The sequence below is a fragment of the Bombus vancouverensis genome, chromosome 1 (assembly GCF_051014615.1).
Source record: "Bombus vancouverensis nearcticus chromosome 1, iyBomVanc1_principal, whole genome shotgun sequence".
In the NCBI taxonomy this organism is placed as follows: domain Eukaryota; kingdom Metazoa; phylum Arthropoda; class Insecta; order Hymenoptera; family Apidae; genus Bombus; species Bombus vancouverensis.
The window spans coordinates 21163198-21178760 of record NC_134911.1 but is presented as its reverse complement, the minus strand read 5'-3'; the positions used below and the strand labels follow the sequence as shown (position 1 = coordinate 21178760).

At 30.6% G+C, this 15563-nt stretch overlaps 4 protein-coding genes and 1 long non-coding RNA gene across 16 annotated transcripts in view; 2 read left to right on the top strand and 3 right to left on the bottom strand.

Moving 5' to 3' along the window:
- The window catches only part of LOC143303331 (uncharacterized), a 35367-nt gene extending 31046 nt beyond the window's left edge, over positions 1–4321 (bottom strand). Inside the window, exon 1 of the long non-coding RNA XR_013059507.1 lies at positions 4183–4321. This is a non-coding gene — a long non-coding RNA (uncharacterized LOC143303331). The remainder of the gene's footprint in view (positions 1–4182) is intronic.
- Glut1 (Glucose transporter 1) overlaps positions 1–4530 on the top strand; it is a 31381-nt gene extending 26851 nt beyond the window's left edge. For 9 of the 11 annotated variants that reach the window (XM_033337875.2, XM_076622535.1, XM_076622490.1 and 6 more), the window contains one exon: positions 2443–4530. In XM_033337875.2, coding sequence (XP_033193766.1) covers positions 2443–2546 — 104 coding nt within the window. In that variant the 3' untranslated portion in view covers positions 2547–4530. Of the gene's footprint in view, positions 1–119; positions 1457–2442 lie in introns of those variants that run through there. The other 2 variants (XM_076622508.1, XM_076622497.1) reach the window with 1 other exon arrangement.
- Positions 4531–6754: 2224 nt separating this feature from the next.
- Positions 6755–8820, bottom strand: MED27 (mediator complex subunit 27). 2 transcript variants are annotated; one of them, XM_033337929.2, is made up of 5 exons: positions 8728–8820; positions 8024–8187; positions 7685–7954; positions 7277–7577; positions 6755–7190 (listed from the first exon to the last, which is right to left on the bottom strand). In XM_033337929.2, the coding sequence occupies exons 1-5, from the start codon at positions 8779–8781 to the stop codon at positions 7056–7058; spliced, it is 924 nt and encodes a 307-aa protein (XP_033193820.1). In that variant the 5' UTR covers positions 8782–8820; the 3' UTR covers positions 6755–7055. The 2 variants fall into 2 exon arrangements, with proteins under 2 accessions (XP_033193820.1, XP_033193821.2); XM_033337930.2 differs by having other exon boundaries at positions 8024–8214; positions 8728–8810.
- A 107-nt stretch (positions 8821–8927) lies between these two features.
- LOC117158704 (protein VAC14 homolog) lies at positions 8928–13175 on the top strand. The gene is made up of 7 exons (XM_033337901.2): positions 8928–9561; positions 9637–10018; positions 10086–10659; positions 10743–11314; positions 11394–11512; positions 11593–11672; positions 11734–13175. Exons 1-7 carry the CDS (start codon positions 9458–9460, stop codon positions 12036–12038), a joined length of 2136 nt encoding a protein of 711 aa, XP_033193792.1. The 5' UTR covers positions 8928–9457; the 3' UTR covers positions 12039–13175.
- On the bottom strand, positions 12269–15358 carry IKKepsilon (I-kappaB kinase epsilon). Its single transcript, XM_033337896.2, has 4 exons — positions 14507–15358; positions 13234–14407; positions 12939–13140; positions 12269–12834 (listed from the first exon to the last, which is right to left on the bottom strand). Exons 1-4 carry the CDS (start codon positions 14928–14930, stop codon positions 12397–12399), a joined length of 2238 nt encoding a protein of 745 aa, XP_033193787.2. The 5' UTR covers positions 14931–15358; the 3' UTR covers positions 12269–12396.
- Positions 15359–15563: the final 205 nt, after the last annotated feature.

Below are 15563 nucleotides of genomic sequence, written 5' to 3'. Positions count from 1 at the left end.
CCTGTCATTGTGCATGTCATAATGCCATCTATGTATGTTGGTAAATTTTGTTTATTTGTAGTTTCATTGTGATACATTCGTTTTAAATTTATTTGCGACTATTATTTTTCTGCTTTCAGTATGATTCAAAAGTGCAGAGGAATCAAAGTGCTGATTATATGAAATCAAAATTACATTGCTGCTTCGCTACTACAAGACATACAAGTGGTCCTAGCAGAGAACAATATCACACTACCTATATTTTCGTGTTGACAATAGCAATTTAGAGGAGTACAATCGAGTATAATTCCGTTGTAAATGAGACAACAAGCTATTTTAATCACAATCAACCACCGATCACAGATGTATTATACATATTTAAGACGTTAGACGTCGAAAATTTAACGACATCGGTATCTTTTGTAAATGCTCATTCCTCAACTGTTCGTTTCTAATTATTCACCTTTTATTATTCTATGGTAAGGAATTTTCACTAGAAATTTACGATCTCATAAATCAGAGCAACTGTGTCTCGTAAATTATTTGAAATGCAATTTATTATTACACGATGTTCTTTTCTTCTTAGGGGGGGAAAAAAAAGATCGTTACTATCTCGAAATTTTAATTGTCTCAAGTTCATTTTCACTTTACGTAACTAAATACTTGCATTTCATCGGTCATAGTTCTATTTTAGCTTTTCATTACTCACACTGCTTCAGCCAAACACTCACACCATTACACTCGATTAAAAGTTGAATATAGTTCAATATACTTTCATTTGCATATAGAGCTTATATTCCTGACCTCACCACATATGTGAATATAAATGATAGGTGTTGTAAATATTAAGGAATATTGTGAATAGAAGTAGACACGTACTTACTTTATCGTAATCCTTTTTTTTTTTATCATAGTTCGATAAAACTCTCAGCATTATGAGCTCTATGATTTATATACATATATATATATATGTATGTATATATGTCTCTCTTCTGTCATCTGTGTGCAGTATGATAATCTGTTGTCCTATTATTATATCTGATTCTAGTCAATTCTAAGTATTCCTATGATTCTTATAAATAACATTAGTAGATATATTGGCTTCATTTCCATTCTAAGAGTATACATGCGCTATTGACACTGGCCTTTGTAGTAGTTTAAATGGAGGTAGGCCATTAAGGATTCTTACATTAACACATATGGTCTCCACAGATCGATTTATCGATTTGTAAATGTAAAGGCATAAAAAGAATGAGGAGTCATATGAATGTTAAACTTACAAGATTTTAAAACAAATTATATATATCACATTATCATTATTTTTTATATGAAACTGTAAGACCGACTTTTTCAATACTACCGCAGTTGGAGCATGTGTGGCGTAATGGGCATGTCCGCATGAATGTAATTTACTTCATTTAGATTAAAAACAAAAAAAGAAAAAAGAAAAAAGAAAACTCTGAATGGTAAATATTAATCTTCCGTATTTTTATTTCGAAATTTTCTCATCCTTGAGCTTATTTACATGATAAGATGCTAAAAGATAATTATATCGTAGAAGTCGCAGTTTGCCTATTGATCATGTAGACAAAAATTTAACTAAAACAAGTAACTTAATACAATTATTAAGTCTTCCAAACGTCATCGCTCTGGTGGATACAGATAACGTTTGAATGGAATATTCGTAACATACAAATTAATATTCGTGAGCATATCGCATAAATATTTGTAACTATAATATTGTGTTTTTCAGGTATTTTTTAACGTACTTGAGGATTAAGAAATAATTGAGTGAAAAATATTAATCATTGAAAATAAAATTATTTTTTAATATTTTTCTAGCGAAGAATTATCTTTATGTCATAAATTTCAGGATGCTGACGACAAAAAATTTTTTTAAATCTATAAAAATGATAATACATAATTCAAGTATAAAAAAGTTTTACTTTTCTGAAAAATCTAAGTATATTCTTAAATAAAATACAGAAACATGTTTGCCATGTTTTAAATACGCAAGACGTTACTTCTTATAGACAAACTAATTTTCTATTAATCATTATAAAAAAATATTCAAACATATAATATTTACATAAATATATGAAGATCACTTTAATCTAAGTATATATTATACAAATACTAAAAAGGATAGCAAGTATTTGCAATCATAAAAAAAGAACATAGTAATAAAATTTGAATCTCGGTAACAGGATTGCTTCATCTTAATATAAATCAGAAGCATTTAACAAACGATTTAATGTCTGAATATGCAAACGGCCCGAAGGTACATTGCTAAGAAACAGCTCGATATCCTTTAACAGTTTCTTTCTACAAAGAATCGTAGAGGCTTGCTATTTGTCGTCTATCTAAATTGAAACGGTTTGGTAGATGAATGCCAAGAGTAGAGTAACAAGTATTGCAAACGCGCATGGAAAAAATGTGCATCTGATTAATGTTGGTGAACAGTTGTGTTTGCAGCTGGATCAGAGCGATCTTCCGGCGCACCCGCTCAACCGGAGAGACCACCGCCCCCGCTTCCCCCGCCACGCTTTCCGAACAGCGGTGTCTGACAATGGGAAACAGCTCCTCTTAATATTGGTAATCTAGTGATCATGAACGCGTCAATCCCACTGCCGCTACTGCTCACCACCAACAGTCTCACATTGGAGAATCAACTATACGAAATCATCACGGAGAGGAGCAAGGCCTGCGCGGCTTTCTTGCGGAACAGTTTACGTCGAGCAGTGAACGCGACCACTGTCAGTTGGAGTGTCGCGGAGAATTTCGAGAGTAACGTATCGTGCAATCATGCCTGATTCAATGGACGAAGAGGTTGAAAATGTGGATCACCTGTTGATTGTATTCGAATATTGAATAAAATGAAGTCGATCGCAAACGTTTAAGCGAGAAGCTCAAACGACCGATTTAGTTCGGTCTCGAGTATGCTCGCACGTGAGGTAACCTCTAAGAATGAATATATCTAGATACAAGATCGAAACGTTCTTGATTTCGCGGAATTTGCCAATTGCAATTTACCGAACAACATAGAACAATAGTAAGTGCAAATAGGTGGTCGAGATATCGAAAAGACTCGACGATGATTTGGGGATTTTTCGATACGATTTTGGTAGGCGAATCAACCGCAGCGTTCGATATGAGACGTAAGAATCTTTCCCACGTGAAACGTAGGGAAAAAATAGACGAAGGACGAGGTAATGAAGATCCTCGAAAAAGAACCTAACAAAATGTTGCGAAAGTGATTGTGCCTAGACATACGTTTGAAAGATAGAAAATGAAAAGAAAAGAAAATAGAAAACGCGTAAGTTGAATCGTGATCACTAAAAAGCATTTGAACTTCGTGCGACATCGAAGAATATAGAACATATAATTGCTAGATGCGACGAATCGTTTAACGAAACCCCAGAGGAAAAGAAGGTGTATATCTATATATATACTTCACTTTTATATCGTTAATTTCATAGGTTTTATTGGAATTATATGTCATTTTGTATCACTGTCGTCTTTATAAGTCATTGCACTGTAATATGGTTATGCGTTACGTGTTTGTTGATAAATTAAATTCGATAAATTTTACGGCTGAAGTTAGGAACAAATTTCGGATCTGGAATCGACCAAATTATTATTCAGTCAGCATTAAACCAAAACACGGACTCGGTCTATCACTTTAACAGTCGCAGTGTTTAAAGACATTAACTAAGATAATGTTGTATGTCGTTATACGGTGCCTCATAAAAACAACATTTATAAGTCGATCAATCATTTTATCTTATAAAAGTACGAGGACATAGTGGTACAAACGAACGGGTGTTGGTTATTGCGATAGTAAGTTTTGAATTATGCGCATGCGCAGTTTTATTTCGATAGTCAGTTTTAAAACTAAACAGATAACACCGACACAAACCTTTTTACGAGTTAAGATTAGTATTAATATGAAGCGAAAAATGAATTACGAATTAAGCTTTGACTAACAAATGTCAAATTATTATGGAATGTCAAACCCTTTCGTTTGGACCAGAAAATATTCTATAAAACCTCGTACATTTAGAGGCATGCCTTTTCTTACTACCTTTTGTCGTTAATATTTTACACCAAAATGCACTTCATTTGATGTCATGCAAATTCTTTGGGAAAAACTTCCCCTATATGTATATAGATGTATATACTGTATACTTCTATGGTACTTACCATGTCGTTGCATAAGAAGATGTATGATAATCCTATACTATTCGATATAGTATATTTAATTCCCTATTCAAAATAGCGTTACACGAAAATTAATTACATCGTTCGAGCGATATATCTATTCGATGCCGATACACACAAACGTTTCAACCGATCGCTTTAATCGAACTGAGATGAACATTGACCGGATGCACTGTATACTGTTTCAAGCGCCATCTTTTTGTTGGAGAACAAACAACACTTGAAATTTCATTCACTCAAAGATTATATTGGACATTAGATATATCTTATACAATAACATAAAATGATATGATTTTTACAGAGAAATTAAAGCATTATTTTAAACTGTTACAGCTTTTTATTTATTTTCATGATTATACGTAACATCGATTGGAAAGTGTAAACAGATCGGATTACTTTTAGTTTTTACACACAAATTAGGTTCAGAGATAGAGTAATAAGCACCAAAGAATACACTGACACCATCGGTAAATTCTCTTTCGCGCTAGCTTATAAATAAATTAAACAATCTCTCAAATCGGTTTGCTATTTAAATATCGCGTTATAATCGCGATACAGTACCTAGAATAGAATGAAAAATGAATAAATAAATAAATAACATCGTGTGCAGTAAATCGTATGCTATAATTTAATGAAAAAAAAAAACAAAATAAAGGGAAAACTTTTAATTATAAGCTGTCCAAATCATACAGAATCAGTGAGAAAGGCAATAAAGCTATTGAACTGAAAATATGCTAAAGTAGATTTCCTTGCATTAGAGTATTATCAGAATTCCATTATTGATTATGGATACTTAGGCTAGAGATATACAAACATATATACATAGCTACTAGTTTATAGTAGCACATTGTAACGGGCTAATGATAACGATCGCAAACTTCGTTAATATCATACATGTATGTTGAACAAAAATGAACTGTACGTTTCCCACTCGTGTTATGGATGTACGATAATCGTGGACCGAGTGCTGGTAGCATATCCATTTTTTAAAATCATTACAAGCTTAAAGACGATAATTATACATAACTGTAGTTGCAATTACTTCAACTCAAACTAACTATACATCTGAATGATGAGATCGATGAGTCGAATTCAGAAAAAACTCTGTATTGTGTTAGAAAAATTATTTTAAGACAAACAAAGGATTTACTTTTCACGTCTTAAAATTTGTTAAACTATATGTAAATTAGTAAGAGAAATTATCTGAGATTATTAGATGTGGATTAACTACGTTTATAAAATTTTTATCTTTCATGATTTTTTTTGTTATCCTGTTGAGAAAAGGCATGCTGTGATATATATTCATTGAACATTTCGAAGCAAACACAAAATTATCTACATCTAAAAAGAAACAAAAGATAATCTATAAACGATTTTTCTACTTTCGCCACAATGAAAATTATAATTAATGTCATTAGATAAATATAACAATGAGATGCAGTTATGCCATATATATACATATGAATTTTGCAAAACACGAGACATTTCTCTTGTTTTCGAAGGTCTAAAGTCTAAAGTAATTTGTAGGTGTTCAAAGTGCTTTCAAAAAAAGAACAAAAAAATACACTTCCTCGTATCAGAAAATTAATTTCACTATAATTCATCCACACGTAACGATATAATAAATAACTGGTTTCTAAAACTGTAATATTATGAATATGCATATAAATATATATATATATATATACATATATATATACATATATACGAACGGCAACCTTTATGCGAGAACCTATCCGTACTCGACATGACTTTGATAACAAAATCAGTTATGATTGCATATATAGTTTTGAGTCAATGATATGATACTAAATTCACCGTGTATTGCAACGTTTATAGAGCCTTAAAGAAAGATAAAAAAAATTGGAACAGTCCAACAAAGTGATCAGAATAACGATTTGTAAAATAAGTTCACTGCCACTTTAACGACTTGTGCTCCATGGAGAGCGCCAATATTCCAAATGTGAATGTGTACAGTTATGTGAAAAGTACTTATAACTTAATTATATTTACATAATATTAATTAGAGTTATGTAAAACTAAATAGCATGTAATAATATTAAGAATGATATACATATGTAGGGTACAGATAAAAGAAAAAACCATCGATTGCAAAACTATTATATTCCTGACAAGAAAAAGATTATGCCTGCTCATTTGTATATTATACGTAAATCTTAACACAGAAAAGTTTCTCTGGTAGAAATTCTACTTATTGACGTGATTCTTCTTTCTGAATATTTATTTCATAAAAAAGGTTATATCTTTTTAGTTTGTTTCATTTTAATTAGAATATATATTCGGTCACAGATATTTGGGAAAGAAGTTAATATTTTGTTTAAAAAAGATAAATTTCTCTTCAATGGCCTGTAAACAATTTCTTATCTTCAAATTTGTTAAAATACTACAAGTTAATTTTATATTTATGAAGCATTATATAGATATCTCTTTTTTGAGGAGAAACCATTTCATATTTTCTGGAAAAACATTTTAATTATTTTCAATTCATGCAATGTTATTTTGAGTTTGTATTACTAAAAAAGATACAAACATATAATATTGCAAACATGGTTTTATTTGCAATTGTATATATACGTAGCAATTGTCTATAATATTTTAATTACATACTTATGATTAATGTATTTAAGCTGAACAGATAAATTTAAGTGGGAAGATCATATACAACATCTTTTAAAATCTACAAATAAAAATATTTACTAAGTAATATCAGTGTTTTTAATTATTTAGTTAGAGAGATGTATATGAAAAAAGCAAACATTTTTTTTCGATGTAATTAAATATATTTTATAAAAAAAACATTTGGAATTTGAAATTTGGAATTTTGTTCTGAATACTTATGGTTTACATTCTTGATGATAGGATTCCAATGTTCGAAAATCTCTCCATGTTGGAGGTAAAGCACTGTGTAAATGTAAACCACAACGTTTACATGGATCACTAAACAGATTATTTAAACTATGGAACCAAGTCTGTAAAAATAATAATACGAATTGAATAAGTTAAATTTTATATCTGTTATATTATTCAAATCCTATTATCCTTATTACTTCCTTACCATAAATGATCGGACAGCTAATTCAGGTAATGTAGGGGAATAAAAATGTAACATAGCAGCGTGAGCATTTTCCGTTACTTTTCTAAAAACCTTGTGTCTGGACTCTGTCCATAAATCCATAGTTTCTCCATAACCTTTAACTACTACCCATTCAATCATTAAACCTTTAAACGCTATGACTCCTTTTAAAACATGTCCTAGGGTAACATGTAATACTACATTTGATGCAAATGGTCGAGATACAGATACTGTCATATCATTAAAAAGTCTATCAAATGTGGCTATTAATGAATCAACTTGTCTATAAAGGAAATAAAATATATATCAATAATCTTATTAATATTAACTCATAAGTTATAATTTAAACTATGCTACTTATAACTATGTCATTGAGACAATTTAACTTACTGTTGAGGAACATTATGATTACTAGTTTGGATTCGACCTCTTTTTGCTCTGCTAGTAGTATTATAAGACCTTTTCAGAGAATTTTGGCTAAGTATTGCTTGAGCAACATTGCTATATTCATGAACTTTATCCGTCCACTTGTAACTATTTACTAATGTACCATACAATGCTTGTCTTTCTTGCGTTGTTTCTTGACTAAGATATGTAGTACTTGCTAAATTAAATGGTCCTGGTGGTGGATTTAAACTGCTTACAGCTTGTTCAACATCTCTAAATACAAAAAAAGAATGTTTAGTACAATATGGTTTTATGATAAGTATATTGTTAGAAATTTAATACCTTAGGTTGACATTGACTGTTGTTAAAAGTTCTTGCAATTCAAGCAAATATTTATTTTCTTTATTTTCTTCCCCATGATCAGCACGTAGTCCATTTCCTAAAGAGTCAAAGACCTGGCCAACACTTGAGCGTAATACCTTAATTGCTGTCAGTGCAGTCTGTAGCTGTTCCATTTTTATCGTTATTAATATCTATTCATATACATCATATGCTAGTATTCCTAATAGAGCAGTCTTTCACATTTCTTCTTTCAATGTACATATAAAATTGAAAAAAATATGTAAAGAGCATAAAACCTTCTCCTATTATTAAACCACCTTCCAATAACGACAATAGTAGATTCGTAAAATAATTAACCTCTCAAAACATTACGCCACGAACAAGATACCTCATAGATCTAACACTCAACTATTCGTCACGATCATGTTCATGGAAGTAATAGAAGAATGTGAAATAACGGGAAGACCAAAGGACATAGGAAAAACGCTAAAGGAGACTAAACCACTGAGCTTGCTGAATGACTAAACTAAACTACTTTTCGTAATTTTTCACCACTTATTTGAAGTACGTACATATACAATATTTCATTTGGTACAGAAAAATATTTATGTATATTATATAACATTTATTAAACATTAGTTAAATACAAAATAATAATAATATAATCATAATAATCATATATGTAAGACAAAAGTCTCTATTACCTTTGTCGTGGCGCCACTTTTTCCTTTCATCCCCACTACTACTCGGTCCGTCATGAATCGTGTACGCGACTGCACTAAAAAAAAAGAAAAAGAGGCAGAGACGACTCGAGCTATCTTTATACGATGGTATTACACAACGAATTCTAACTTTTCGATTAAAGCGCCTTACTGTGGACAAATTGACTAAAACTGTCCGGTCATTAAGAGTCTTATCCCCACAACAGAAGTTTCCAGACCTGTATATATGACCGCGGCCATATTAATCTTTAGAAAATTTCAATTATCTTCAGATGCAACGTAAATATTTTAAGATTAATGATGGGATCGGTATTAAGGTCCTTAAATTTATGGTTTATTCGCGCTTTATAAGAATATTGAAAAATAAATATAGTGTTATGTTTTAAAAAATACTTATAACCTTGAAATTTTGCAAAAAAAACAATCATGAGAAAAATCTATCTTCACCATTATGTGTACCCTTGAAATGGTGTAACTTTGCCTTGAAAAGATTTTTTATATAGCGATAAATAAAGCAGATGTTAGGTGATCCTATTTATCTGGTCCACTTTGTATATGATATATATACATTTACACGTATTGTATATGCACATATGCACTGATAGAGATGATATTAAGTGAAAATTTGACATCGGAATAATACGGACTCAGCTGTCACTTTCTTGAATAATTTTAATGTATAGTTTTGTAATTTAAAACGTGACGTTAAGAGATGATGTCCGAAAGAGATTATGCGCCACTTAGTGCTGCTTGTGTACGTTCTCTTAATGATAAACTTTATGAAAAACGAAAAGCAGCTGCTTTAGAAATAGAAAAGTAAGGTTATATTTCTTGTTTACTTGTTTATAATATTATTTATTCTTGACATTTATTAATAATATTTTATTCCAGAATGGTAAAAGAATTTGCTGCACACAATAATACCGTTCAAATAAAACGATTATTAAAAGTATTGGGCCAAGATCTTGCTACATCACAAAATCCGCATACACGAAAAGGTGGTTTAATAGGTCTTGCAGCAATAGCAGTAGGATTGGGAAAAGATACTGGTCAATATATAGAAGATTTAATTCACCCTATCCTAGCTTGTTTCTGTGATTCTGATTTACGTGTAAGATATTATGCTTGTGAAAGCTTATACAATGTAGTGAAAGTAGCAAGAGGTGCTGTATTGCCACAATTTACAGATATTTTTGCAGCACTTAGTAAATTAGCTTGTGACTCAGAACAAAGTGTAAAAAATGCTACTGAGTTACTTGATAGACTAATGAAGGTAATTTAAAATTGTGGAATACACAGCATATATAATATAAAATTATTTATCTTAAACACTATTTCAGGATATTGTAACTGAGAGTGGTCTATTTGATCTAGTTGGATTTATGCCTTTATTACGAGAACGCATTTATACTAAAAATCCATTTGGTAGGCAGTTTGTAATAGCTTGGGTGTCTGTCTTAGATGCTGTCCCCAACATGGATTTTATCATATTTTTGCCTGAAATTCTTGATGGTTTATTTAGAATATTAGAGGATCCAATGCCAGAAATTAAGAAAGTTACAGACACAGTTCTGGGTGAATTTTTAAGAAGTATAAAGGCTAGTCCTGGAAGAGTAGATTTTCCAGGAATGATAAATATCTTAATTACACATGCCCAAAGTACAGATGAATTATTACAATTAACAGCAATTACATGGATTAAGGAATTTGTACAATTATCAGGTCCTCTTATGCTTCCTTATATGTCTGGTATTCTTATAGCAGTATTACCATGTTTAGCATATGATGGAGATACTAGGAAAAGTATTAAAGAAACTGCAACACAAGTGAATATGAACTTGATGAAATTAATAACTATGAAAAATAAAGAAGTTGTATATAATGCTAGTGAAACTGGTGCTCAAACTCAAAAAGGTAAAATTATATTTTCTTAAAATCTTCTAAAAAGTTCTAAAATATTTAAAGAATGATCATAATAAAAAAACTGATTTTTTCAGATTCTAGTCAAACTTATTCCCTAGCTGAAAGTTTAGATTTATCTAGTGTTGTTGAAGTGTTAACAAAACACTTAATGTATATATCAGTCCAAACAAAAGTTGCTGTTTTAAAATGGATTCATCATTTGTTCATAAACATTCCACATAAAATGTTTAATCATATAGAAAATTTGTTCCCAATTTTAATGAAGTCTTTAAGTGATAATTCAGATGAAGTGGTGCAACAAACATTAGTTGTAATGGCTGAAATAATTAGCTCAAAATCACCTGAAGCAGCAATTCCAGATTCAAATGCAGAAATGCAAAACAAATATTTTACAAAATTTATTGTAAATTTATTAAGAATATTTTCAACAGACAGACATTTATTAGAAGAAAGAGGAGCTTTTATTATTAGAGAATTATGTGTATTATTAAGTGCTGAAGATATTTATAAAACATTAGCAAAAATATTGTTGGAGGAACCAAATTTAAATTTTGCATGTACAATGATACAAACTTTAAACGTTATACTATTAACAAGTTCAGAATTATTTGATTTGCGCAATAAACTTAAAGATTTAGATTCTGTAGTGAGTATACTTCAAATATTATTTACATATTTAAATGTTTTATATATTTATATGTTTTAAACTATATGTGTTCTTATAGGAAAGTTGCGAATTGTTCAAATGTTTATATGTATCCTGGTGTCACAATCCTGTTGCAACTGTAGCACTATGCCTTTTATCGCAACATTATGAACATGCATGTAATATTATTCGATCATTGTATCCTTTATTATCGTATTATATCAAACTTTAAAATTAAATTTTTCTAATCTAATATTTCTTAATTAAAAATAAATTAGCGAAAATATAGAAGTAACTGTCGAATTTCTTACTGAAATAGATAAATTGGTACAACTGATCGAGTCTCCAATATTTACTTGTAAGTATATTGAATTATTGTGGTATTTAAATTATATTTACAGAAAAATAATGCATTTTAGATTTGAGATTACAACTTCTAGAAAGGGAAGAAAATGATGCTTTAGTATATGCACTTTATGGTCTGCTTATGATTCTTCCTCAAAGTGAAGCATATGCAACTTTACAAAGACGTTTAGCAGCAATTCCACCAACAACAAAATCTATACCAAAAACAGTATCGAGGCCAAAATCATTTAAAGATACATTTAATTTCCCTGAATTATTGAAACATTTTCACACTACTCAAGAACAACATAAAGAACAAAAACGTAAACTGCGATTAACAAATTTAACAGAAAGAAATACAAATCATGCAGACATATAAATAACATTTTTATAATATTAAATTTTAAATAATTATAAATAATAATTTATGTGATAGTAAACTTGTGTATATGTATATATACACAGATGGATACATACTTTTAAACTTTGTTATTGTATGAATTACTTGTCAAAAGAAATTTACACATTTTTATGATATTTTCTTTTTATTACAAAATTATGATATATTATCAAAATAAATTGTTTTTTCATAATATTTAATATATACAGTTAACTTTACAATTACTATTTATTGGCTTTGTACATATAAGTACATCAAAACGATAAATAGAATAAATGTATTGGTATTTACAGTCTTTTCCTCATTAAAAAAATAGTAAAATTTATGAAACATTTTGCTAGAGTGATGTATACTCTGAATCATCTGTATCATCTAGACTATCAAGCTTTGATATACGGTCAAGTTGATCTATAAGTAAGTCATTTTTATATAGAATCATTGCAATTCGTTCCTGCATGACACACATGTTCTTCCATTTTTTTGTACTTTCTTGAGCGGGTAAATTAGTTTTTTCAATAGTTCTTAATTTCTCCGGAAATGTGTCTATTAAATGTAAGAAATTCTCATAACGTTCCTTGCTTTCATGGGACAAGCGATAAGAATACGTTTCTAATATATGTTCATAATTATCTACATCTTTGTCTAAGATTTGAATTTGTAGGAAAACCGTTTGTGCCATTTTATACCAATCAGCAACACATTCAGATCGGCTTATCATAGATGGTACACAAAATGTTTCAAGAAGATTCTTTATTCTTTGTCCCGTTGATGTAACCTGAAAATAAGTGGAGAGAGATTAAAAATAAATATTGGTTTTCTTTTTATAATGCTCTGCTTTCTTGCCTACATGATATGAAGATATCTATATTGAAAAAATACCTTTATTCGTTCCAGAACATGAAACTGTTCATCATTGTATGTAAGGCCACGAGTAGCTCTGTCTCTTAATAAATGTTGCCAACCATCTCGTAAACGGTCAACTAAAGTTGATGCCTTTTGGCTCGCTTTGTTGGCCCATGGACACCACAATCCACGAATAATATTGTCCCATTCACCACGCAGACTACCTTCCTTCATGTACCTATATTTGAAATAATAAAACCAATTTTATTCAAATGGTACAAATCATTCTTATTAGACAAACCAAGAGAGAATGCTAACAAATATTAATCACCTCTGATGAAGCTGCACTACCGCAGGTGCTAATTCAGTCAAAAGTTCTTTACTTTTCAAATCCAATTCTTTTTTCCAATTCTTCATTTCTGAAGTGTTTTGACTTCCAAGCTTTCTAAAAATTTGCCAAGCAAGATTTTCACTTCTTTCTATTGCTATAACTGTATCTTCTATAGCTTTTGTAAAATCTTTGGAATGTTGACATTTTTCTAATAATCTTGTGAGTTCTGTTGAAACAAGTCCACTGAAAGCTTCGATCGCATCCTGTGACAGTTTACTACACAATACTAGTTTGTCGATTCTTCTTTTGCAAACATAGCCTACAGAACAAGCTACTTTTGCTTGACTAGCATCATTTTCAACAGACACTAAATTTGCAAATACTGGGAATTTAGGTAATTCTGAATCCACAGGCAAATCAACATTATTGTTTTCTTTAGAAAATAACATTAATGGTTTGCTCTCAGATGTATTAGGATAACCTTTTCCAGGAGTACATTCTTCGACAATATTTGTTAAAAATGTATCTCCAAAAAGAATTATCTGAGCATGAGGTGCAATGTCAGTTTGATCTTGTATATGTACTTGAAGCGCTGTCAACTTTTCTTCAAGATGCAGGAAGACTTTTATGAGACTCCCTTTATGCATGTTAAATATGTGTATACGTTTTCTGCAAAGAGTATCAGTTACTTCTGAAAAGAATCGTTCAAAACTCCACATTTTTTGGGGATCAACTTCTAGTAAACCAGCTAATAACGGCGTTACAATTTTTTTTAAACCAATACTCAGCTGACAATTTTGTGGTAATTCTCTATTCCATTCGATAGGTCCACTTTCAGAAGTTTGTACACCAGATATAACACCAGATGCTTTTTTTGTAATAATATAAAACATTGTTTCTTTATTCCTACGACCACCAAACGGTCTAAATGGTAAATTTCCTGTAGCTACATGATACAATGTCACACCTATAGACCACAAATCTACAGTTGCCCCAAAGGTTTTGCCAACAGGTTTACGTAAGACTGCACGTTCATATATATCTGGATGTAAATATTCCTCCGTACCATACAAAGATACAAATTGCTGATCTTCTTGCAATTCTCTGGCAGCACCAAAATCAGTAAGTTTATAAATCGTACTACCATCATCAGCAATGAATTTCATTATATTACCTATAAGAATAGTAATAATTTATGACTTTATTAAACAGATAGATATATCATATTTTTCAAACTCATATGTTTATATTTTTATATTATATAATTTCCTACCTGGTTTCAAATCTCTATGTACTAAATTATTATCGCGTAAATGTTTCATTCCAGCAGTTAAATGTTCCAAGACTAATAAAAATTCGCTCTCTGCTAGCCCATAAGTATTTTCTGGATCGTCTAAGATGTTGAAGAGACTGCCTCCGGTACAAAGCTCCATAACAATTACCGTTCCACGTCCATCTTGCTCTTCTTCAATTGCTAACAGTTGAACGATATTTTCATGATTTACTTTTTTAAGAACTTCAAATTCTCGCATCTGTACATCATGTGGCCGCATATGACTGAGCTGATTGAACGTTTTAACCGCGACGGGTTCCCCGTTGTTTTTATTCACACCTTGAAAAACTGCACCAGTTGCACCTTTCCCAAGAACGCTAGTTGTACACCATACAAAATTTGTCGATCCACGTAAAAAAGACATTTTTAAACTTTTCGGAGCTTATACAAAATTTGTGAGTTTGAAAATTTGACAAGCAGTTTAACCTATTTTATGATTGACAAATTTTAAAACTACAATTCTCCCGTACGTATTTATATATATTATACATCTGTAAACTTTCTACTTTTCAGGATTATTCTTAATCGTTTCATAACACGTTACATGAAAATTTATGCGAATGATTAATAATGCACTCTTGTCAGTGATCAGCAACTTTCGAATAAAGTACATATGTATCGGTACAATTGTACAACTTGTTATTCAGTGTGTGCAGGAGCGTAACAGTACTTCCAGATCCTCGGCCTTTCATGCAGTGACAGATAGTAATAAATAATAATTCTTATTAAAAGTATATAATGTTTAGCGAGATCTATATTATGTTATCAATCAAATTCATATAACAGTAAAAGTGCATAAAAATTAATAACACAACAAATTAAATGGTTTCGTGTATTATATCGCGTGACATAAATAATGTATATATACAAAGATGGAAAAAAGACTCATAAAACGTTACATGGGTAAAGGAGCTATTGCTGTCTATCGTCCGCTGTCATGCGACTCACGCGTTGCTATATTGTTTTATTTGCATGTAGTGGCACTTTCGGCCAATAC

Coding starts and splice junctions, on each gene's coding strand:
- LOC117158704 (XM_033337901.2), top strand. CDS start 9,458: ATGATGTCCGAAAGAGATTATGCGCCACTTAGTGCTGCTTGTGTACGT. Junction 9,562..9,636: donor GCTGCTTTAGAAATAGAAAA/GTAAGGTTATAT, acceptor ATTTTATTCCAG/AATGGTAAAAGAATTTGCTG. Junction 11,673..11,733: donor CGAGTCTCCAATATTTACTT/GTAAGTATATTG, acceptor AATGCATTTTAG/ATTTGAGATTACAACTTCTA.
- IKKepsilon (XM_033337896.2), bottom strand. CDS start 14,930: ATGTCTTTTTTACGTGGATCGACAAATTTTGTATGGTGTACAACTAGC. Junction 13,141..13,233: donor GTAGTGCAGCTTCATCAGAG/GTGATTAATATT, acceptor TTTCAAATATAG/GTACATGAAGGAAGGTAGTC. Junction 12,835..12,938: donor ATGTTCTGGAACGAATAAAG/GTATTTTTTCAA, acceptor ACTTATTTTCAG/GTTACATCAACGGGACAAAG.
- MED27 (XM_033337930.2), bottom strand. CDS start 8,781: ATGACGGACCGAGTAGTAGTGGGGATGAAAGGAAAAAGTGGCGCCACG. Junction 7,955..8,023: donor ACAGTCAATGTCAACCTAAG/GTATTAAATTTC, acceptor TTTTGTATTTAG/AGATGTTGAACAAGCTGTAA. Junction 7,191..7,276: donor TAGCTGTCCGATCATTTATG/GTAAGGAAGTAA, acceptor TTATTTTTACAG/ACTTGGTTCCATAGTTTAAA.